We start from the raw sequence: 25,346 nt of genomic DNA, 5'->3' as shown, positions 1-25,346 counted from the left end.
GTATTAGGTTGCTGACCCGGACTGTGTTACAGAGATCTGTCTGGATGAAGTTTAGTGAAGAGACAAAATCTCTTCTACCTTTATCCAGCAGAGGTCTGTGCAGAAGAAGGCAAAATATGGAGGCGAGGAAGCAAAATTATACTAGATTACCATGCTTGAATCTCCATCTGTCTGATAACCTGTTGGGTTTGAGCGTGTATCTCTAAAGAGGGGTTGAAACTCTATGGAGAGGGAGATGGGCAATAGTGGTGGGGGAAGAGAAAAGAACTATGTTAATTGCTGTAATGACATGCTTTATGCATTAGTCTATGTTTTATGTTTTTATAGTTTTAATGGTTTTAATCTATTGTATGTTTTTGATTTAGATATGCGATATATTTTTATATATATGTGAGGCATTGAATTTTGCCATTTATTATGTTGTAAACAGCTTTGAGACCCCCCAGGGGTGAGAAAAGCAGTATAGAAATGCAAATAATAATAATAATAATAATAATAATAATAATAATAATAATAATAATAATAATAATAATAATTTGTAGCTCCTTAGTAGGTAATTCAGAGGTGTTTTGGTGCACATTATTATCCTCCTCTCTGGCCCATGTGCTGTTATCCTTAGCTGGACATTCTTTTAAAGGTATACTTTTCTGAGTGAAGTGGTCAACAGCAATTTTGAGAAGCTCCAACTGTCCTATTTTTTCTATCCTTTCGAAGATAGAAACAACAGTGTGGGCTGTAAGAAGACACTGGTTCATCACAAAGTCTGTGGTGATTGTTTGCCCTGTATGTTGTTTTATCTCGGTAAAGAGGGGGTTCTCTTCCACTTCATCTGTTTCAATTGACTCCAAGGATACTCCTTCATGATATGCAGCCAAGTTGTTGTCCGAGGCTACTGATAGAGGCTCGTTAGCTTTATCATGAAGAATTAAGGGAGTAGCGTTGTTGTCAGTTGTAGTTTCAAACAGGGTGTTTAAGTCAGATATACTCACAGTTCCTTCCCCGAAGAGTTCATCAATTTTCAGTTGTTTAGAAGCCTTGTGGCGAGTTGTTGACTCAGAGCTAGTCCTATTGCGTTTTGTCAAGACCCAGGCTGCAGAGCACCAATAACCATGCGCAGAGGCCAGAATCTATCTAATATCTTTATTAAAGGAATATATAAAGTCAATAAAAACAAGTGAAGAATATAGTTCAGAAGTAGACCTTTCAGGAAAGGTCAAATATAGTCCAGGAAAACAATGTCCAATATGTGATATTAGAGTCCAAAGTTATAATCCAATAACCGAAACACACACTTTGCCAAGCAAAGTGTGGGGAAATGACAGGGTCCTTTAGTCCAATGGAGCTTGACAACAAGGCTGGAAGCAAACTAGATTCTTGGCAAACAAGGCTTGATACGTGGCAACAAGAGGCAAGAAGCAAGAACGAGGTCCGTGGCAAGATCCGGGGACAAGGCGGGCTTGGAACTAGAACAAGGTCCGTGGAACAGGGAACTGGAGTAGCGTAGTCCACACACGATCTCACTCCCGAAGCTGACGAATTGACTCCGCAAGGATTTCTTTGCGGGTAAACACCTATATAGGATCTTGTTTTCCCACCAAGGAACACTTTCCCTGGAGAACAAGAAACGAAACCCATACTGTGTCCAGATGCATGACTCCTTAATATTTCCCAAGGGAAACAGGCTTAATCAGCTAATTGTCTGGCAGCAATCCTGGCGCTTCTGCGATTCGCCTCCCTAGCGCCTCTATCTCGATTATAATTATCCCGGCAAGAAAATGGGGGAGATTTCTGCTCAAGGCTTGTTTGGCTGACTTCTTGTGGGCAAACATCTTGCAGGTGCAAGGGCTCCAATTCTGGGTGAAACGGTGGGAAACCCAAGTTTTCCTCTTCATCTGCCACAATAGTACCAGGAACGGGACTACATGGCCCATGAGTCATCACACGTTTTCTGTTTCCCATTTCCAGGTGAGGGAGTAGGAAAAACAAAAATACCAGAGCCCATTAAATCACATCCTATCATGCCACCGCCATCTTACTCTGTAATAATAATAATAATAAAAGGTGGGTAACTGTAGTAGATAGACTAGGGATTCTGATGGTGTGCTGTCCACATTGCTGCACAAACATCTGCCATCCTGATGAAAGAATGTCATTTTGTTGGATCGATTCAGCATGAGGGAACTTTGTCGACACACTGCGGGAGCTTTTTCGCAGTTCCCACGGTGTGTGTGAAAACTCTCCAGAGTGGAAATAGATTTCTTCAATCCACAGTCTTTTTTGGATTAGTGGCTATGTAGAATCAACTGTGCGAGCCCCTGGTGGGTTAAACTGCTGAATTGCTCAACTTGTTGACTGAAAGATCGGCGGTTTGAATCCAGGGAGCAGGGTGAGCAGGGTGGGGATGCAAGCATGGTAATCTAGTACTGCCAGCCTAGCAGTTAAAAACAAGCAAATGTGAGTAGATCAATTGGTACCACTCCAGCGGGAAAGTAACAGCACTCCATGCAATCATGCCAGCCACATGACCTTGGAGGTATTATGGACAATACTGGCTCTTTGGCTTAGAAATTGAGATAAGCACCAACCCACAGAGTCAGACACGCCTAGACTTAATGTCAGGGGAAAACCTTTACTAGAATCAGCTGTAGATAGAACCTTATTTTCCCTTCCCATGGAGTGAGAGCAAATTAGAAGAATTAGAACAAGTGTGACTCAAGGGGATATCATCTTTGCTAATACAGTGCCCAAGTCTCCTGTCTGTAGCCAGAATCTCTCCAGCAATTTCCAGTGTCATGGGAAATACTCCTGGGTATATGTGGGGATAGTACTAGATCGATCAAGTAGAGTAATCAGATTGGCAAGGCAGAAGGTCAGCCATCCCATGGTCAGCCATCCATGCAGGGTTTAACAAAAAAAGAAAGATACTTACTCCTCTCCGGAAAACCCATCAACACATCCTTATTTAAGAAAACTGGTTCATAAATAAATATATGTTTATTTATTTGATGTAAATTAATAATTTTTAATCTGATTTATAGCGTATTGTATAATTTTCATATGTGTGTTTATTGTAAGCTGCCCTGAGTCCCCTCTCGGGTGAGTAGGGCGGGATATAAATGTTGTAATAAAACAAACAAATAAATAAATAAATATGGACAGAGTGAAGAAAAATAACTGCAGATGTATAGTGTTGCCAAAAAAGTGGATGTGGTACAGCTAGAAGACAGGAAGGCAGCATAATGTAAACTAACATGTTTGTGTGGGTATAGGTGTGTAAAGGTTGCTAACTCTATGGTGATTGTGTAAAGTCATTTAAGTTATGCATTCAGTTGATTAAGACCAAACGACTAAAATAATTTATAAAGACTCAGAGTCTTATCAACAAATCAATTTCAAAGTTTGAAACGCAAACCCTAAGCTTCCTAAACTTCCTTAGAAATCAAAGGATTACAATAAGATTAGAAACTAAAAAACAACCCTTACACATCACAAAAGGTTAATTGCAAAATGTTCACTTGAAAAAGTCTTAGGCTGCTAACAGAAAGCCATCAAGGCATACGTCATACTATAGAATTTATGCAGTTGACACCACTTAACTGCCATGGCTCAGTGTCATGGAATCCAGAGAGTTGTAGCTTTACAAGGATTTTAGCTGAATCCTATGATAATTTGATGAAGCGCCAGAACTATTTAGTGCTGGTGCCTCACCAAACTACAACTCCTATGATTCCATTGGACTGAGCCATGGCAGAGTAAGCTGTGTCAAACTGCATTAATTCTATAGTATAGAAGATACACCCTAGGAGGGATCTTTCCAACGGCCCATTTACAAGGGATACATATATCCGTGCTGATCCAGAGTGGGGGCTTGGTGGGTGATAGGTGTTTTCATTTCCTAGTGATTCAGTGGAGTCTGAACGGCTCAGGCCCCATCTATACTGCCATAAAGTCCAATGCAGTACTCAAATTAGTCTGTTGTGTCCAAATACAGGGTAATGCATTTTACCCGAAGTAATCCATTTAATCCATCTTGACTTCAGGTTTAAAAAACACTAGCATATTATATTCAAAATTAAAAGTTTGAAGGTATTCAGATATTATCAAATAAAATATATTAACACATAAAACATAAAATAAGAACTGGCAATATATTTTTCATTTATTTCTGGACATTATCACTTCTATTTGTGATGTATTCAACACAGATAATATTTTTTGATATGCGAAGCCAAAATAGGTGGATATTCTATCATCATAATTAAGTAGAAGAAAAGATCTATATCATGTTATGCATGCTACTCTCTTAGATTTAGGTATTTTTATGTGAGGGAGGTTTTTTTTTAACCATGCTTATAATAATTTTCTTATCAAATTATTTAAAATATCCTTTTTTTATCCCAGGGTTGCTATGAAAAAGTGAAGATGTGGTTTGATGATAATAAGCATATTCTTGGGACAGCTGGGATGTGTATCCTCATAATGCAGGTAAGTGATTCTTCAATTATATACAGTATTGACTCGTTGCTCCTGGGGTGGGGAGCACACCTGGACAATGTTATGGTTCAGGGTACGTGGTCCGCAACAGAACAATGTCATCACATCAACTACCTAGAGATGTTGGCAGTTCAGAAGGCGCTCAGGGCTTTCAAACTCCCGGTCTCCGGCCACATGGTCCGCTTCCTCACAGACAATATGATGAAAAAATTCTATATTAACAAACAGGCCAGAACTCGCTCTCACAAGTTGATAAATCTGACACTTCAGATTTGGGATTAGTGCATTCCCCGGGGAATCCACCTGACAGCCATCTATTTACCGGGAAAGTAAAACGAGTTAGTGGATGCACTGAGCAGAACCCCCCGTGTCCTGCCACAAGTGGCAGGTCCAACCACAAGAGTTACGAAACATCTTCAATCTATGGGGCCAACCAGCAGTGGATCTCTTTGTCTTTCCGGAAAACGCCCAGTGTGGGCTATACCACACACGTCTCCCCCTGGATCCACCATCGGGATGCCTGGGGAATGCATTTCTCTACTCTTGGACACCCGGACTGATGTATGTGTTTCCCGCCATCCCGATGATAACACGGACTCTCTCGAAACTGTTAGAGGACAACGCAGATTGCGTACTGCTGACCCTCTGGTGGCCTTGACAACCATGGTTCAGGCCCCTCCTCCAGGCATCGCAAGGGGAATTTCTACACTTACGCTTCAGACCAGACATCCTCACATTGCAGAAGGGAAAAGTTCATCACCCGGATGCGAAATCCCTTCGTCTCACGGCGTGGAGGATAAGACCCTAGCAGGTCTTTCCGATCCTGTAAAAGCTATAATTAATGCAGCACATAAGATCTCAACGAAGAAATCTTATGCATACAAGTGGCGATGCTTCTCTACCTTTGCGAGACATTCTGGTGCCGACCCTCCTTTGGCCTCTACCATGATAATTCTAAACTTTCTTTTATCCCTTTCCAGGAAAGGCCTCCCTATTTCTTCTATTACATGCCATCTGGCCGCAATATCGTACAGTCGGAAGGCTGGACACCCCTCTTGTTTCGTAGACCCCTTGATTTGATTATTCCTTAAAGACCATAAAAATCTGTATCCTCCGGTTTGCCCGCCAGCCCCAGCTTGGAGTTTAGAGCTAGTCCTTTCTCAACTCACTAAGCCACCTTTCGAACCCATGGTGACAATTGACTTACAATACTTATCTTGGAAGACTGCATTCTTGGTCTCAATTACTACAGCACGTCACGCAGGTGAACTTTGTGCACTAAGGGCGGACAAATCTTACCTCCGTTTTCATAAAGACAAAGCTGTTCTCAGAACTGATATTGCTTTTTTGCCTAAAGTGTGTCGCAATTTCACTTATCACAGGACATTATCCTCCCGGCTTTCTTTCAGAGTCCGTCGTCCCCCTTCGAACAGTCACTCCATACTCTAGACGCTAGGAGGGCTCTGGCCTTCTATGTTGACAGAACGTGCCCTCATAGAAGGTCGCCTCGTCTCTTTTCAAAATAGCGACGAGACTCCTTGGGCCTCCCAGTAACGCCCCAATGACTCTCATCCAGGATTGTCGCCACTATACGTCTGGCTTACCAGCGGGCGGGTCGCGACCCGCCATTTATGTTGAAAGCACACTCCATGAGGGCTATGGCTGCCTCGCATGCCTTTCTAAAGGGTGTGCTGCTGGATGACATCTGCTGTGCAGCAACGTGGGCAACACCACTGACATTCATCTCGCTCTACAAGCTTGACGCACTGTCAAGAAAGGATGCTGCTTTCGGCAGGGCTGTGCTATCTTTGTGTGTGGCATGACGCCCACCTTTCCAAGTCAGTAGCTTGATAGTCACCCATATGTGTGCATTTCACAGGGACCATGAAAGAAGAAGAATGGGTTGCTTACCTGTAACCATGTTTCTTTGAGTGGTCACCTGTGAAATCCACACATCCCCACCCATCCTCCCTTCAGCATGTTATGCCTCAATTTCAGAGATGCAGAACTGGGGCATTGGCCCCTCCCACTGCCTATATATACCACAAGGGGAGAGTGGGCGGGGCCTTCGCCAAAATGTATTCATGAGAGCTTCTAGAGAATTCCGGAACGGTCTGCGCAGCTGCAGAAAACCCATATGTGTAGATTTCACAGGTGACCCCTTGAAGAAACATGGTTACAGTTAAGCAACCTATTCTTATCAAAACAGACAATCCACATTGTTTTATTTGAACTGGATTATCTGTCTAAGGTAAAGGTTTTCCTCTGACATTAAGTCTAGTCATGTCTGACTCTGGGGATTGGTGCTCATCTCCATTTCTAAGCCTAGTTCATATTCCTTCCAGGCATCTAAACCTTCAAAAACTCTTTAAAAAACCATCGTGGTAACCTTAATAAATATTTTCTGAAATCAACATTGTTTTATATAGCCCTTTCCTTTACATTGAATCCACTACAAATTGCAAAAGCTTTATTAAACTCTTGTGTCATCATCATATACTGAAACTCATTTGCATGGTTCTTCGGGGAAAGCATTTTTCTTTTTTAAAAGCCTTTCTTAATCCCTCTTGGAGTCCACCATATTTGCCCATCTTCTCCATACTTGCTAGTCCTCCAATATTCTCCTCCAGATCATCGGAAACCTCTTGATCAGATCACAAATCTCTCTCATTCCAAGCTCTTTGTTACTTTTCATTCCCAGGCTCATTAACTTTCTCTATTCATCACTCTGAAAATTCAATTTCTTCATTCTCGATCTCCTCCTTCAATCTAAAATTTGGTCTAAATCCTTAAAGTAACTGATCATCAAATTAAATATTTCCTGCTATATCACCAAAACAAAATGCCCATGTCTCTCTATAACAGTTGGGGTCTTTCTCCTGTTAAACTCCTGCCTTCAACTAATACTGTCTTCATTCCCTAGATAAAGTCCTCCTGATCAGGTCTGTGAGACTCTTAGCAAAAAGCATTCCTGCCAATCTCTTTGAGGTGCAGATCATCCCTTGCCAGAAGCTCAATTTCATTAAACCTCAGAGCATGATCCAGGAAGCCAAATAGTTCTTCCCATCACCATCTGCAAAGCCAGACATTCACTTCTATTCTCCTTCTCTCCCTTCCTAGGACATGTCCTTGATACAGTCTTAATTTTGCTGCCACTTTACTTAAGACAAAACAAGACTGGGAAACGAAACAGGAAAATAAAACCAAACCTATACTAATCTGTATAGAGTGGATTGTGGAGTGTCCAAAAGCCATTTAAAATGCTTATTTGGCTCAAAATCTATTCTAAAACACCTGGATCAGCCATTTCTGGTGCTAGTAGATACCAGTGATGTTGTGATTTTCAAAGAAATGAAAAGGGAGAATGTGTTCATGAACTTATCTGCCAATGAAATTTCTGGGAAAAAGAGGCTATAGTCATAAAAGTCGCTTTGAAAGTGTTGAGACATTTCCTTGCAGTGTGAACTTTGAAATGTAACATTTATACTGATCACTACAATTTAGAGGTGCTGAAGTCCAAGACAAATTATTTTATAAGCTCAATTTTGAACTGAAATATTTTCCAGTCAAGAAATATTTTGGTGGACTCTTCATCAAGGCTGTCTCAGCATGAGAGTCAAGGGGAAGAGATATTGGACACCCTTTTCACTTCTAAGCAGCTGAAACCTGGTGTGCTGTTTAGGGGGCAAGTAAAACAAGATATGGGTAGTAAAGGTGCCCGGTTCCATTAATCAAAGCCTGAAGCAGGCTGTATAGATCAAGGTGAATGGATACAGAACCACAAGGGGGAGCTAACATTGCAAATGATCTGTGGTGTAAAGGAAATTGGATCTACATACCAGAAAGACGTCTAAAAGAGATGTTGCACCACTGCCATGATGTAAAAACATTCTGACTTCGTTAAGACTTTTGCACTTATTCAAGAAAAAGTACTGGTGGTCAGATTTGAGATGACCTCTCCGGTCATACATTTCAGAATATATGCTTTGTGCTGTGGCTAAAAGGGAAAAGAGAAAGTAATGAGAGCTGCTTCAAATATACTGACCCCATCCTAGCCCTGGGGCATATCAATATGAACTTTAATGTAGATTTGTGAGCCATGGAAAAACCATAATCTGAGTGGTGAAAGATTTGATTTCTAAGCAAGCCCATTTTATAGCAACATCATACCAACAGTATGATGGTTTGTTGTCCATGTGTACAAATTACACGGCATACCCCCCAAGGTCCTTTCTGATTACAGCACCCAGTTTACCTCCCAGTTTCTGAAAACTTTCCTAAGACTGGGTTGCTGTGAGTTTCTGGGCTTTATGGCCATGTTCCAGAAGTATTCTCTCCTGACGTTTTGCCCACTTCTGTGACAGGCAACTTCAGAGGTTGTGAGTTCTGCTGGAAACTAGGCAAGCCTGGACATTCCCCAGATATATAAACTTAACTTCCCTAGTTTCCAACAGACCTCTCAACCTCTGAGAATGCTTGTCATCAATGTGGGCCAAACATCAGGAAAGAATGCTTCTGGAACATGGCCATACAGCCTGGAAAAGTCACAGCAATCCAGTTATTCTGGCCATGAAAGCCTTTGACAACACATTCCTAAGACTATCAGAGATAGAGAAAGCTATACGCACCACCATCCACAAGCTGATGGCCAAACTGAAAGAATAAACCAGGCTCTTGGACATTATTTGCATTGTTAAGATTATTCATTTTGCTGAAATGGCTTACAACAATTCTGTGCATTCCACTCCCCCTTTGAAATTGTATATGGCCAGATCCTTTAAGCATTGCAGAGCCTTGAGATCATCCATTCTGACCCTGTGACACTGAATATATAAGAGCAGAACAGCCTGGCCTCGTGTAATGGTGGCATTTAGACATGCCAAAGAGAGATACAGTGTTCCCTCACTTATTGCTGGGGTTAGGTTCCAGGACCACCCGCAATAAGTGAAAATCCGCGAAGTAGGATTTATTTATATATATTTATACATTTATTTATTTTAATATTTATACATTATTTTAGTAGTTATACACTATTTTAAGTCTTTATCAACCATTTGTATGCTGATAAATCGCCTCCTTCTCCTCCTGTTGCTGCTTGGGCTCCTTTTCTCTCCCTTCAGCTTCTCCTTCCTCCCTTTCTTAGGCTGTAAATTGTAATTTTTTATGATTTATAATAATCTTTCAGAGTTTATTAAAAAACCGCGAAACAGCAGATCCGCGAAAAGTGAACTGCAAAGTAGTGAGGAAACAATGTACACATTTTATGCAGATAAAAAGCAGAAATCTAAACTGGGACAGTCTGTGTATTTATCTAATACTTGTATGTTTTTAAAGAATCAACAACTATGAAAAATTGCTCCCTTTGTGGACCCCTTTGTTATCAAAAGATTAATCAGTTCTGTGACCTGAACTGGATCTCCCAAAGAATTATAAATATCTCCCCCCCCCCTCCCCCAGAGATCTGAGAGGTCCAGAATTGCCAACAGGATTATACTTCCCCATTCCATTCTTGGTCATAAGTCACTCACCCAAACTGTTATTTGTTTCAAACTGAGATCAGATGCCATACTGGAAAGGGATAAAGTTTTGTTTGCCATCAAGAGAATGATATCACTTCAAAACCAGGTTATAATTTTCTAAATTCTGATGAATTAGTATGAAGGTTGATAAATATGCCAAAAATAAATGATTATTAATTTCTACCCCCTGGTGGTGGCGCAGTGTGTTAAAGCACTGAGCTGCTGAACTTTCAGACCGAAAGGTTCCAGGTTCAAATCCCTGGAGCGGAATGAGCGCCCGCTGTTAGCCCCAGCTCCTGCCAACCTAGCAGTTTGAAAACATGCAAATGTGAGTAGATAAATAGGTACCACTCCAGTGGGAAGGTAACAGCGCTCCATGCAGTCATGCCGGCCACATGACCTTGGAGGTATCTACGGACAACGCCGGCTCTTCGGCTTAGAAATGGAGATGAGCACCAACCCCCAGAGTCGGTCACAACTGGACTTAACGTCAGGGGAAAACCTTTACCTTTACCTTACCCCCTTAGATAAAATGGCATGTGATTGAAGAAGCTAAGTCATGCATAGATTAATATTTGTTCAAGTTGGATTGTTTGATATCTTAAACTTCTGCAGTGGTGGTGGACTGACTACTTTTCTTGTTCAAAATGATATTTTTTTGGAATGAAGGACAACGAAATAGAAAGTTTAATGTTTAAAAGACACATGGCAAAAACTGAGGATGAATGGACAAGACTGGAACACGGGCTTGAGGCTCTCTTACAGCCTTATCACACAGGGCTAGGACGCTTCTGCTACATTTCACCCATGGAGCCCCATGCTGCCCATCATACAACATAGGGTGACTTCTGGTGGAGCTTAATGGGTGAACTGGGGCAGAAGCATGGTGGGATGCTGTCACTGCAAACATGTAACTGCTCCGTTTTCAGGAACAACGGGGTTTCAGCAGAGTGCCAGTGCTTTCCCACATGGGATGGGAAAGTGTCAGCTAGTGACCGGGCACCAGGATTGCCCCTCTGCTACCTCAATGACACCCAAATTTGCTGGTGAATCACAACACTGAACCTCATCAATGTGATGAGGTCCTGAGTATGTTCTTTGCAGTTGTGATGGCAACAAATAAAAGTTTATTTCTCTGCCACCACCACTGCTAAGTGTCAGCCCAGAGGACTAATGATGATTGGGGCCTTGCTTAATACAAGTCTAGCAGACTACCAGACTGAACTTGCTGTGACCAGTGTGAATTATATGTTGTAAATAAAGTAGTTTGCATCCACTTCAAAGTAAATGCCATATTTGTGACAAATATAGAGATGGATGCTGCTAAGAAAAGACAGAACTAGGTCCTGTTGTCATGGATACTTCTCATTTTTTAAAGCTGTTTTAAGGGATGACACCCAACTGCAAGCTTTTGAAATTAGTCAGAGATTCAAGGCTGGACATTGTTTTTGGGTAGCAGCTAAGATTAACTCCCATTCAGAAATTATGTGCAGTAGAGTCTCGCTTATCCAAGCTTTGCTTATCCAACATTCTGTATTATCCAACGCAGTCTGCCTTTTAGTAGTCAATGTTTTTGTAGTTTTTCAATACAATGCAGTGTTTTGGTGCTAAATTGGTATATACAATAATTACTGCATAACGTTGCTATGTATTGAACTGCTTTTTCTGTTGATTTGTTGTAAAACATGATATTTTGGTGCTTAATTTATAGAATCATAACATAATTTGACGTTTAATAGGCTTTTCCTTAATCCCTCCTTATTATCCAACATTTTCGCTTATCCAACATTTTGCCAGCCCATTTATGTTGGATAAGTGAGACTCTACTGTAGCTTCAAATATTGGAAAGAAGCATGGATAAGCCACTATAAAAGCAGCATACTGAAATATTCCTATTTATTGTTTGTTTACACAACTATTTTGTATGTGCAAAATATTGCATGTTTTATATTGATTTGCTTTTTAGAAGCTTCACAGAATATTTTCTAATTAAAATCTGAAGGAGATATAAACAAGAATAAGGACATAACAAAAGAATATTTTGAACTGAATGATTTATCGGAGATGAGAATACAAATGATTTGAGATGCGTATAAGGCCGTAACGCTGAAATTGCCAAAAAAAAAGAAAGAAAAGAAAAGGAACTAAAGGAGAATCCAGATAACACTGGGATTAGGAGGAATCTAGAACTTCTTAAACATCAAAAGCGAAACTTAGAAATTGATCAAATGGCAAAACCATTAAAATATATAAAACAAAATTTCTTTGAAAATGCAAATAAAACAGGAAAGTGGTTGGCAAGGAGGATTAGAAAAAAAAGAAACAAACCCAGCAGATTGTAAAGATTAAACAGGGAGCTAAAATATTTACTTCTAAAAAGGAAATAACTGGTGAATTTCAGAAATTTTATACACAATTGTATATGAAAGATATTAAAAATAAGGGGAAAATTGAACAATATTTAAGTAAGTTAAATCTCCAGAAGATCTCTGAAGAGCAAAGGCTATATTTGAACAAAGAGATAACAACTGAAGAAATTTAAAATTAAATTCTTTAGGTTGTTTTAGCCATGATGGTTGGTTTAGTGATGTCTATGTATACAGTGGCTGGTTGAAGAATGTATTTGGAACAAACTGTTAACTCCCAAAATTCAATTAGTTACTCTCCTGCTTCATTCCTTGATTCTAAGACCCCATCCAGACAGTACCTAAACATGGAATTTTCCATGTTAAAAAGGGGGTGGCTACATGATGTTAGTGCTAAATGTATGCTGATTCGCTATAAAGAACAAAAACCACGAGTTTGTTTTATTTTTAATATAATTTTTACATACATTAACAGCTTACAGTATAAACAGAACACAAAACACAAAACAATGAACATTTTACAAACACATAACCCCACCACCAAGGCCTGAACAAATATCATTTCCTTTGCCATAAATGTATGAGTCAACCATTACACAATGTCATATCCAAAATTCCTGACCAATAAGGTTATATTGTTTTCCCTTATCACTCTCTAAAACATATTTAATGAAAACCAACCAATATGAATCAAATTCTGATCTCCCCCTGAACACCCTATTTTCCCCTGATAGTTTGTCATTTGGGCTGGGCTGTGGTGCAGGCTGGTTAGCAGCCAGCTGCAACAAATCACTCTGACCAGAGGTCATGAGTTCGAGGCCAGCCCATGCCTGCGTTTGTCTCTGTCTCTGTTCTATGTTATGGCATTGAATGTTTGCCTTATATGTGTGCAATGTGATCCGCCCTGAGTCCCCTTCGAGGTGAGAAGGGCAGAATATAAATACTGTAAATAAATAAACAAATTTATAAATTAATTAAATAAATATGTTCCATATCTCCCCGTACCATGTTTCCAGAGTGAGATTGGTTGCTAGGTTAGTATTTCTAATGGATGTCACAAAGTTGAACTTAGAAATGGGGAAAAAAGAACTGGTGATTATTTTACTCACAGTGGCAAGACTTATAATTGCAAGGAATTGAAAGATAGGAAAAAACGTGAGTTTAAAAGTTCCCCTTTTATCCCAGTTCTGGCTGGAAAGTGTGCATATTCACATAATTGTATATCCCTACATTCACCAAAAACATGCAATTTCCTTCCTTTTAGAAAGCCTGAAACAGCTATTTAAAGAAAGCACCAACAGAAAGCAATTAGAATTCTCTGAAACCCTCTTTTAAACTGTATAATATTAAACAGAGCTTGAATAAACAGTTAGGAAAAGGGAGAGATCTGATTGATTTTTTTTATCATCACTCTATTATGTGCTAAACCTCAGATGTGCACATGCAAATCTGCTTATATTAAGATATTCACATGTGCGCATATATACAGTTCAGCGCATAATAGAGTGATTTTTTAAAAAACTTCTGTTGGATGTCCCCCGTCTGCCCTCCATCTTGTTCCGAGGATGGCGGGGGAAGAAATCCCTGTGTGGGGACATATTCTCAGGTCCTGAGTTTCTTTGTCCTACCTCTTAAACTTGTGTTTTCGTGCCGTCTGGAAGCACCCTAAGTTTGCTGTTACCCACCTTCTTAATTTTTACAGATACTCTCAATCTGGCTACCATTATTTTCATCATGACTGTTCGCTGTGGTCCCAGGAGCCCTCACCATCATCACCACCATCATTACCTTTTCCTTTACCTAACTTTTGCTCGTTCTTCCGCCTCTCCCTTCTGTGATCAGGACAAATGCTGAGGTTCCAGGTGCAGCAGAAAGAAGGAGCTAGGGAGAGAAACCTGGGGAGAGATAGGCAACAAACATTGTGTGTGGAGCCAAGTGTTAATGGTTTTTCTTCTCTCTTTCAGATACTGGGCATGGCTTTTTCCATGACTCTCTTCCAACAAATTCACAGGACTGGTAAAAAATATGATGCCTAAACCAATGCATTTTAAACACATCAGCACTTCTGTCTTGCCATTGGCGGAAAACCACCCTGAAAAAAAGAGGATCAAGCATTGTCCTACTTGGGCCTCCATCCATCAATCACTGGACTTATTTTTTGTTTCTTCTCATTCACCATTTTGCCAAAGAGGAGAAGAAAGCTACTGAAAAGAAATCACACCGATCCAGAGATCTACCGTTTAAACAAATCCTAGTATTATTTAAGGAATGGTTTTAAGTAGCCTGTGATTCTATACAGACTTATCTGGGAGTAAGCCCCATTCAACTAAGTGAGACTTATTTTTCAAGTTGATGTGCATAGGATTGCATTGATACTATATTAATCAGTGTTAGACTTACGAGGGTAACCCGACTCAGATATGTTAACTTCTAGAAAGAGCTCTTTGACGTTTCTCTCACAGATCTACAAATTGCTTTTGCTCAACACGATGCATGGAGACTTGAAAACGCTACTCAGATGGAACTGCTTGGATTGTGTTTTGGGGGTGGAGAGAGGTTAACTTTTTCTATCTTAATGTGTATTTAGTAGCCTGATTTATAACTTTTTACTGTGTTCTTCCCTCCTTTTCCTCATGCTTTTCTCCCAGTTCTACTCTGCAGTTTTTAAAGAATGCCATTTTTAGAGTTTGTTATTTAGAACTAGAAAGAAAGATGTAGCAGTTTCTATTACCAGCTCAGCCCTGATGTAATAAAAATAGACGCTGGGAGGGGCACCTGGAACTTTTTAGATATACAATTACGACTGTAAGTGTACACCTTGAAAATGCAATATATATAAATGAAGCAAACATACCTATGCCAGAATTGGCCACCGCCTGCCGGGGAGTAGTTTGTGACCAACATTATGTAGGAAGGTCCTGAGTCTCTTGAAAGATCCTGAAAGCCTTCAGACGTATGTGCTACTTCTTAATTCTTGGTGTTTTACAACACTATTAGAACTGCATACATTTGATGCAGTGTGCATTAGTAACAGGGATTATCCCTCTGTTCCTTCCAAAATCTGGGACTGAGTGAAAGGTATCTTATCAGTCCATATAATAACAAGCACGTCTATGATGCTTAAAATAGTGACCAAGCTTTGTTCTTCTGAGATACTTGTCACATAAATAATACATGAATAATTCCTGTGAGCTCAATTTACCCACCCATTCCCTCACAGTTTGCCCACTGTGTCTCCTATTCATCCACTGCTGTCAGTGAGGATAGCTTAAGCTCCATTTAATATATTTTCATTGTCCAGTTTCCGCAAATTGCAGTGTTATAACAGAATGTTTTGCTCTCAGCAGAAATTCGCTGTTGCACTTTTGCTACAGTCATTGCTTTGAAGATTTATCCCTCCAACCAGTAGATTTTCCCAGAGCTTCATGCCGAAAATAGTTTCATCTAAAAGTGGGTGATTATAGCTTTTGCCAAGATCCTATTCACTGCTGGTTGAGTGTAAAGCTCCACTGGTACATTTCCATCTCTAGTTCAATGCCTTTTTGGAGCACTGAGAAGTAACTTTGCGGCCAGTAAGTAGCAGAGGGTCTCTTAGCCTCCCAGGAAAATACTGTGAGATCATCCCTGAATCAGTATTTTATGTCCTATGTGTGTCCTTGAGTCTTCCAAAACTTGGAGTCCAGGCTAGTAGACAAGAGCCAAAGGGCATAGGAGCACTCACATTGAAGAACTATAGTGCTATTAACTGCCTTATTTCCATCCAAAACCTTGGTTTTTGAGTCTGGGTTATTTATTTATTGTGTCAGAAGCGAACCGAGGGTACAGTTTTAATGTATTTAAAAACACAAACAAAGTTTTAAAACTTGGCATTATACTAAATGTCCTTTGACCAGTATCTGACCACTTGGAGTGCCTCTGGTGTTGCTATAAGAAGGTCCTCCATTGTGTATGTGACAGCTGCATTGTAATAGGTGGCCTGTGGTTTGCTCTTCTCCACACTCACATGTTGTGGACTCCACTTTGTGACCCCATTTCTTAGGGTTGGCTCTGCGTCTCATAGTGCACTAGGAATCTAAATGCACCTCCCTAAATTGCCAAATCCAGTATTCCTTAGGATGTAACCTTGGCAATTAAAGTGAAACAACAACACTATAATTTTGTAATGTGAATTTACCTTTCTGTTTGTGCAGGTAAATTGTGGAGCTTGCACTGCCTGCAGGCTCTTCTCCTTACCTACCAAACTATAGGTGTGCTGACAGGTAAGCCATAGAATCCAATATTGGCAGCTTTGTACATCTTCAAAAAGGCTTAGTAAAATCCACTTGAGCAAGCCTAAGTTTACACCCTAGACAAACTCACACACTTCAAATGCAAAGAAAAAAATCTCTGTCAGCAGAGATTCTTTATTTAAGTAGGGAATCCATTATTCATATTATATAAGCCACTGTTCCTTGGTGGATTCCATTCTTGAGATGATTCTCAATATTATCTGTTCAATTGCTTGCATGTCTTTTTGTTTAGAAAAAAATGATTATTGTAAAATCAGTATATAACTTTTTTTTTTAAAGCAAACATTTCATATTAAGAATCTGTGCTCGCTAATGCCTATTTTTAAAAATTGGTTAGTCATATTCAGTCACATCCCTTGGAATGCAGAAATGTAGCATCTACATGATGCAAAAGTGAGTACTTAAAAGCAATCTTGGTTAGAAAATGCCATAGCTGAAGCATCCCAGCCCATCATTGACACTTTTGTAGCCTCTGGCAGAGAAAGTCCTCAGGGGAAGGCCTCTTATGATGATCCCAAGCTGTGAGTCAGCTCATGATGGGAGAAACATCTCAGCAAATATTGAGGTCATGAGCCATGTAAAGCTTTAAACTCACACCATGGACATGGGCCTAGAAGCTGACATCAGATAATGCTACCAGCCAAGTAAGGCGAGAGGTCATATGATCAGACTGGTAATCAATCTGGCCATTGCATTCAGTGCTAGCTACATTGCTGAGCCAGATCCACATATAGTACATGGCAGTTATTTATGCTAGGGGTTGCCAATGTAGGCAACTAGCCTATCTCTGTTCAAAATTAATGTTTCAGGACCAACAGACAATGCTGGTATGACACTCCTCAGGTTGGAATGCACCTCTGCGTAAACTGGCAGTAATGGATCCAGTATTGGCCCTAAGCTATGTACCACTCATTCAGGGAGAATGTAACCCTATTTAGAACTGCTTGAACACCACTTATCCCATCAGGAGGAGCCTCAAGTTTTGGACATTGATTGTTGTGACCAAACATAAGTTCAGTACATCCCATGCTTCACCTGCTGAAGACGAGAATGAGCAAGAGAGCCGCGTGGCACCAAGATCATAGAAGCATAGAGTTAGACAAAGCTGCAGGGGCCATCCAGTCCAACCTCTGTCATGCAGGAACACACAAAGCACTCCCAACAGACACCACCACACTCTGAGATAGTATAATCCACTACTGAACAGCGCTCATAATCAGGAATGCCTTCCTAATGTTTAGGTGGAATCTCTTCCTTTCTTCCATTGCGATTTCCTGCTTCTTGGTAGGGGGTTGGACTGGATGGCACATGAGGTCTCTTCCAACTCTACTATTCTATGATTCTATGCTCCATGTCCTAGTCTCTAAAACAATGGTTCTCAACCTGTGGGTCCCCAGATGTTTTGGCCTTCAACTCCCAGAAATCCTAACAGCTGGTAAAACTGGCTGGGATTTCTGGGAGTTGTTGGCCAAAACACCTGGGGACCCACAGGTTGAGAAGCACTGCTCTAGAACAACATAAAACAAGCTTGCCTCCTCCTCTACACGACATCCTTGCAAGTATTTAAACATGGCTATCATGTCCTCTCTCAAACTTCTTTCCTCCAAGCTAAACATAACCAGCTCCCTAAGCTACTTCTCATAGGGGTTCCAAACCTTTGATCATTTTGGTTGTCCTTCTCTGGACACATTCCAGCTTGTCAACATCCTTCTTGAATTTTGGTGCCCAGAAATGGGCACAGTATTCCAGATGAGGTCTGACCAAAGCAGGATAAGAGTGGTACTCTTACCTCAGTCTAGACACTATACTCTTATTGATGCAGCCTAGAATTGCATTGGCTTTGTTAGCTGCCTTATCATAGAAGATGGAAGCTGTCTCCACTCAATGTTTCATGGGGCAGTCCTAATGGACACTTTATTCCAGGGCCAAGTCAGAGTGTTGAATTCTGAATGGATTGATCCTGGGATGATTTCTACCAGCAGCTCCCCAGCCACTGCATAGGGGATAGGAGTCCTTACCACCAGCCCGTGGGCCACTGTGAAGGGAGGATGGAGTCCTGTTTGGTGGTGTCAAATCCAATTCAGTGCCACCAAATAGCCACTCTCGTAGTCCTCCTTTTGTTCCCGTCATAGCAGCAACCCCTAGGTGCAACATGGCTGGCCATCTCATGTTGCCCGAACGTTGACCAGGATGCCTTAGCAATGCAAGAATCATAGAATCATAGAATAGTAGAGTTGGAAGAGACCTCATGGGCCATCCAGTCCAACCCACCACTAAGAAGCAGGAAATCGCATTCAAAGCACCCCCGACAGATGGCCATCCAGCCTCTGCTTAAAAGCCTCCAAAGAAGGAAGAGAGAAGAGGGGGAGGGGGAGGACCCCAGTGTTTTCTCCAATTACTTTTGTCCCCTGGACAAGGTCACTCCAGGCAATGAGTGACGTCTAGAAATCATGTTGCACCCACTTGTTGCCGCTACGACAAAAACAGGAGGGGGATTGTTATTGCCATCCAAGTCTGGGAAATACGATATGGCTGTGTAAACAGTTGCACCTGGTTCTGTCTCAGAATCAGCCCAAATGTTTACATGGGCCCATATATGACACTTAAACCTATGGCCTGAATCAGTGCAGTACTGAAAAGAACCTAGACCCACTTCACTTCACTTCTTCACTTCACTTTATTTCTTAATTAGTTGCTCTCCACCAGAGTGCTCCGAGCGACTTACAATTTAAAATATCATTCCACAATATAAAAACATTCAACCTAAAAAACATTCAACAGTGACTATTTGGCAAATTAGATCTGATTTACTTAAATGCACAACCAAACAGCCAAGTCTTGAGCGCTTTTACAAAAGGTCGCAACTCCGACATTGCTCTACTTGTACGCTTCTCATTTACTGCACACCTTACAGGGAATGGCCAAAATTCTAGAACTGTAAATGGTTTCAAGGGAATATTGTAAATCCCTCGTGAAGTATTTACATAGCCGAGAAGTAATATTGGACCATCCCTTGAGCATCATTCAATTGCTCTGCTCCTATATAATTCCCCAAGGATGCTTGCTATAACAGCAGGCACTTTTCTCCTAATTTCTTGAGCTATTCTTGACTCATTTTAGTCCACTTTCTAAAACTTCAGCACAGACCTAAACTTAAGCTCTTTGCAAATGTCCTAGTTCAGAGACAGACTACCTCATCATAATGGTTCAATCGAGTAAGAAAGAAGCAATGGAGTGACTTCTTGCAGCAAGAGCCTTTGGTTTCTCAACTGTCCAGGCTTGCAGCTCCCCTGTCTTTTGTGTTTCCCCGTCTGTCTTCCCTTGTCTGGGTTCTCAGCATGTATAGATGGACTGTGTATATCTGTAGCTGTATTCATGTCTTCATAAAATATTATTTAGTAAAATAGAATAACCTAAGAATTGCAGATATTTACCTTAACCTACACATAAGAGCTAATCTTTCTTTACAGCAGTGGTTCTCAACTTGTGGGTCCCCAGATGTTTTGGCCTTCAACTCCCAGAAATCCTGATAGCTGGTAAACTGGCTGGGATTTTGGGGAGTTGTAAGGCAAAACATCTGGGGACCCATAGGTTGAGAACCACTGTTCTTACGTATAGCTGTAATGATGTGTGTGCCCCCTCAGTTGAGCTCCTTGAGTTTTCACACAAGGGTTGGATAAAATTTTCTCCTCATTTACTTTTGAATTCTTTCAACAATACAATAAGGGACCATACATGAGAGAAGCTCTCTGTGATATGCTCTGGATTACAGTGCATGAATAGACAGGGTTTCTGTCAAGAAGCAACATTTGCTGCTATGTGTAGGAGGTTGCTAGTTGAGTTTTGTTTTTCATTCTGGAAGACAGGGGAAAAGAGGCAACGAATGCTTTCCATTTATTTGTTTTTTCCTTCTTAAATCTTACGTCACATTGCTACCTCCTCTCATTTTTGACAGATTTAATTTTCATTTGGTAAAATTAAATCAGAGAATCCCATTCCTTGCAAAAGCACCGAAGACACCTTTTAAAAATAATTTAGAAAGAAAGAGAAAATTAAAGTTGGGAACGGTCATCATGTGTATCTAAAAGTTGGTCTCTTATTAACCTCGTCACACTGGCCGCTGGAATTACTATGTGTCATGGTGAATCCGACAACAATTGTCGGAGGGCCTGGGGTATCCATCACCCTACAGCTTGCATTGCCCGGCTTGGCAGGAAGCTGAACCCATGGGCGGAAGTGTCAAACATGTGGCTTCCTCCCATTGCTTCCTACACAACATAGTAAGCTTCCCGTGTTGCCATTGTAACGGCATATGCCGGCTCCGCACTAGTTCACCCATGGAGGACCAATGGTTCCTCTGTGTCATGAGATGGGAGCCGGCAGGCTCCGTGCAAAAACTAGGGCTCAACTGGTATATGCTTCTGAAAAAAGCCCCGTCTGATGAGGTAGTAAAGTAGCTCACAATATGTTCCCATGTTACTTGATTCAGCTTTATTTCTATATATTTGTTATTACAAGCTAAAACAGGGCTAGGTGGCATGTTTTCAGTGATGGCCTACAAGAGACTTGAAAGTAGCACTTGTCTATAGCATGCTTCAATATTTTTTGCTTTAACAGTCATGTGGTTGCAGACAGAATGTGAACAGAGTAATGAGCTATATAAAACACAATAATGGGTCAAAACATAAGTAGTACACAATAGGTATATTAGAGCATCATCAATTATCCCAGTTTCGGTAACCCTTCTTCTGGTAAGCGGCAAATGTTTTATTATACCCCAAGGTATGCAATATTCTAAGTCACAAACAAGGAATTACTTTTTTTCAAATATAGTAGTAAACACATCTACTCACATGTTTGCAGTATCAATATGCTGCTGTGGATTTTGTGGTCCCCATGTGATTTAAATACCTGATTACAGGAAGCAGGTAAGGTCCAATTTGTCATTTAGACTATGAGGGGTAATGGTCCTCAGTTTGTGAATCCAGAAGGCTTCCCTTCTGAGGAGACTAGTTTTGATGTCTGTGTAGCTAGTAGTATAAACCTTCTCTAGAGCAAGAAATTTAAAACTGTTATATGGGTGAGATTGTAACTTAGAATACTGCATACCTTGGGGTGCTTTGACATGTTTATTTTCACAAGGTCTATATTATTTATGAATTATATCTTACTAGCTTTGCCCGGCTACGCGTTGCTGTGGCTTATGGGAATCCTTTGTTGGCCAGGTGGAATAGCAGTGAATAGCCTTGCAGTCTCAAAGCCTGGCTGTTTTCTGGAGTAGCTGGAGCTTTTTGTTGTATGAACGTAGAGGCATGGATGCGGGGTTGTGCTGCCAAGTTTAGTGTTTCTGGGATGTGTAGTTTTGTTGTTTTGTCCTGGGCCGAAATTTCATTACCCCTTTATATATATAGATAAAGAGCACAACATTAGACAAATTTTCTTTTATTTTTATTTACATTAAGAATACCTGATGCAGAGCCATCAATAAAGAAATAATAAAACATTTGCCACTTACCAGAAACTGGGATAAAACCCGGGAACCAGTTGTAAACGGCGTGAACAGATATATTACCACCTACTCCAATCAATAACCAGCTACTCGGGATCTACATCAGCATTGACTCTGTCTCCTTGGCTTTACTATTGTTCCAAAACCTGTGGAGTCCTGAAGAATCCTTCCAGAACTGCAGAGACTCTGAACCGGTTTGCCTTTAAGCCAATCTAATCCTTTTAGGACTGCAGAGACTTATATCATTTTGTTTGATTTATAATACTGAGTTAGATACTTTTGGGTTATATACCATAGGACTGAGCATTGATTCTGTGAATGTAATATGTATATGATGCTCTAATATACATATTGTGTACTATTTATGTTTTGAACCATTATTGTGTTTTATATAGCTCATTACATTGTTTAGAATAGACATCTGTGTTTATCCAATAGAATGTGAACAGAGCCAGAGCTGGGGATGGTATGCTTATGGGCTGCGATAACCACTAACAGAATAGTTTGCTGATACAGATACAGTAGAGTCTCACTTATCCAACGTAAACGGGCTGGCAGAACGTTGGATAAGCGAATATGTTGGATAATAAGGAGAGACTAAGGAAAAGCCTATTAAACATCAAATTAGGTTATGATTTTACAAATTAAGCACCAAAACATCATGTTATGCAACAAATTTGACAGAAAAAGTAGTTCAATACGAAGTAATGCTATGTAGTAATTACTGTATTTATGAATTTAGCACCAAAATATCATGATTTATTGAAAACATTGACTACAAAAAGGCGTTGGATGATCCAGAACTTTGGATAAGTGAGACTCTACTGTATTGTGAACACATTGGACTCCTCTATCCCCCTCCTCCTTCAGAGCCAACCAAGGCATCCGTGAAGAAGCACAATATGATCTTAGTGACACACATTTCATTATTGTTTCTTTTCAGAACTCTTCAGAACATCAAAAGATCAGTGAACCTTTTGGGTATATTTATTTTCAAGGAGAGGAGGAACTTATAATGAGGTTGCTGCTGTGCAGAAATCCGATATTCTTTGTCATTCATATCCAATTTCAACTTTATATGGTTGAAGTCCGTGTTATTTATCTCCCAGCTTTATTCCCAGTAGTGCCAATTTGTGGATCATGTACTCCAAATCACCTGTCAAAGGGGTCATTCACATAAATGTTTTCTGTGAGCCAGCTTTTCATCAGAGGAAAACAAGAAGTAATATATGTCAACAGTCTCTCACATATATCACTTATGCATGGTGTATATGGATGATACGCCATGCATAAGTGATAAGTTTTGATAGGTTGGATCATAACTTTTTTTGTGATTATTGGTGTTTGCCATTTTGTTCTGTTTTTTAAGAGAAAGAAATGTATTTCCACATGTTAATGTGAAGATAGAAAAAGTCTGATATGCCGATAACCAACAGCAGCTCCACCCTTTGTATGGCAAACTTCAGTAGACTTCTGTTTTCTGTGAATAGACTGGCAATGTGAGTCAGGGAATCCTAGTCCCTTTATCCAGTATAAGCAGAATTGTCCAGTAAAGTGTAGTGCTGCTCTGTACTTTGGTCCTTATGGTATCCTTTAACTAACAATGCCATGGTTTTTACATTGCACTGGTATGTCAAGTGGCACATCTCACTTGGTTAATGTAATGAATCCAAGCTCTAGTTCTAGGGTGTGCCATGTCAGCCTTCCAACAAGGGCCTATGTGGCAAGAATATATTTTTCCATATGAGAAAATCTCAGAATACATCTATTCTAAAAAAAATAAGTGTAAGAGGTATTACAGGTATATCAGAGCTATTTTCCCTGATGTGGTTATTGCTGTATAGAAGAAATTCTTTATGGAAGGTGGTTTGGCTATGCATTTCAAATGATTCAGCCCAGAAAAATACTTTATCATCTCACTAAGAGTTGGTCTTTGAATCGTATATAGCAGACTGCCTCAAATCCTTATTTTTGTAGACAAAGCACAAACTACATTTTAAGAATCTAGAGCACATAGATATTTCTTTAACATTTCTGCATTTTGAGCACATTATTGAATGGTTATCATCAAATCCAAGATGGAAAATAGGAAATGGCCATTGTTACCTTAGATGTGATAATTAGTTACACAGATGGCTAATTCTCTTACACCAAAAGAGACTTGCAGTTTCTCAGGTCGTTCCTGACACAAAAGAAAAATTAGTTACATTTGTCCATATGTGTAATTTACTTCATAGGGGAGGAACAAGGTGGGGAAGGTTCACGTATGGAAGTTGTCTATGTATATCCCATTGACAGTAATGTCCTTCTTGCATTGTTGTCTTCCTCACCAATATGGAGAGCAAAGAACGGAAGGGAAATAGCTGTACCTTAGGGTTGTTGTATGTCTTTCGGGCTGTGTGGCCATGTTCCAGAAGTATTCTTTCCTGACGTTTCGCCCACATCTATGGCAGGCATCCTCAGAGGTTGTGAGGTATAGATACCTGCCATAGATGTGGGCGAAACGTCAGGAGAGAATACTTCTGGAACAAGGCCACACAGCCCGAAAGACATACAACAACCCTGTGATCCCGGCCATGAAAGCCTTCGACAACACAGCTCTACCTTATATAAGAAGGTATTGGACTGCACTCCTATACTAACAAATTGGTACATAAAACAAGAAGCAATACTGTTCTTAAGCTGAACAAAGCCAGCTATGTTAAGGTGGGGAAATAATTATACTCTCTGGTATATAACATATCATACTAATTATTCTATAGCTGTTTGGTAAAAGGTATATGGACTCAGTTTATTTTCAGATTGTACATTTCTGTTTTGCATTTGACGGGTGGTGTTTGGCTGAGTGGCTGTGCATTCCCCCATTAAAAAAACACCCAATATTGTTTTGATTATTAAATTACACAATTTTTAGCATGTTTTTAAATAAAATCAGATATTAAGTAAAATATGTTGAGCGTATACAAATGTTGATTCATGTGGCATTATGCATTCCCACACATATATACAATCTAGCTTTAGTTAACATATCAAGGTTTTCCATTTGTTTCTTTTAAAACAGTTGTTAAGACTAAGGACCTCATCCCACAGAATAACTGAAACATTTGAAAACGTTGGTTTGTCCTTAAGCTTCGCCACACCCCATTCTGAAATTAAATGGAAGATTTTC

The 25,346-nt window shown here is 40.2% G+C and overlaps 1 protein-coding gene across 5 annotated transcripts in view; it reads left to right on the top strand.

The window, feature by feature from the left end:
• tspan9 (tetraspanin 9) overlaps positions 1-25,127 on the top strand; it is a 178,596-nt gene extending 153,469 nt beyond the window's left edge. For all 5 annotated transcript variants that reach the window (XM_003221386.4, XM_062982001.1, XM_008111339.3 and 2 more), the window contains 2 exons: positions 4,402-4,485; positions 14,344-25,127. In XM_003221386.4, coding sequence (XP_003221434.1) covers positions 4,402-4,485; positions 14,344-14,415 — 156 coding nt within the window. In that variant the 3' untranslated portion in view covers positions 14,416-25,127. The remainder of the gene's footprint in view (positions 1-4,401; positions 4,486-14,343) is intronic.
• Positions 25,128-25,346: the final 219 nt, after the last annotated feature.

The sequence above is a fragment of the Anolis carolinensis genome, chromosome 5 (assembly GCF_035594765.1).
Source record: "Anolis carolinensis isolate JA03-04 chromosome 5, rAnoCar3.1.pri, whole genome shotgun sequence".
Taxonomy (NCBI): Eukaryota; Metazoa; Chordata; class Lepidosauria; order Squamata; family Dactyloidae; genus Anolis; species Anolis carolinensis.
Note: the sequence above shows the minus strand (reverse complement) of the source record. Positions and strands in the feature narration are given on the sequence as shown.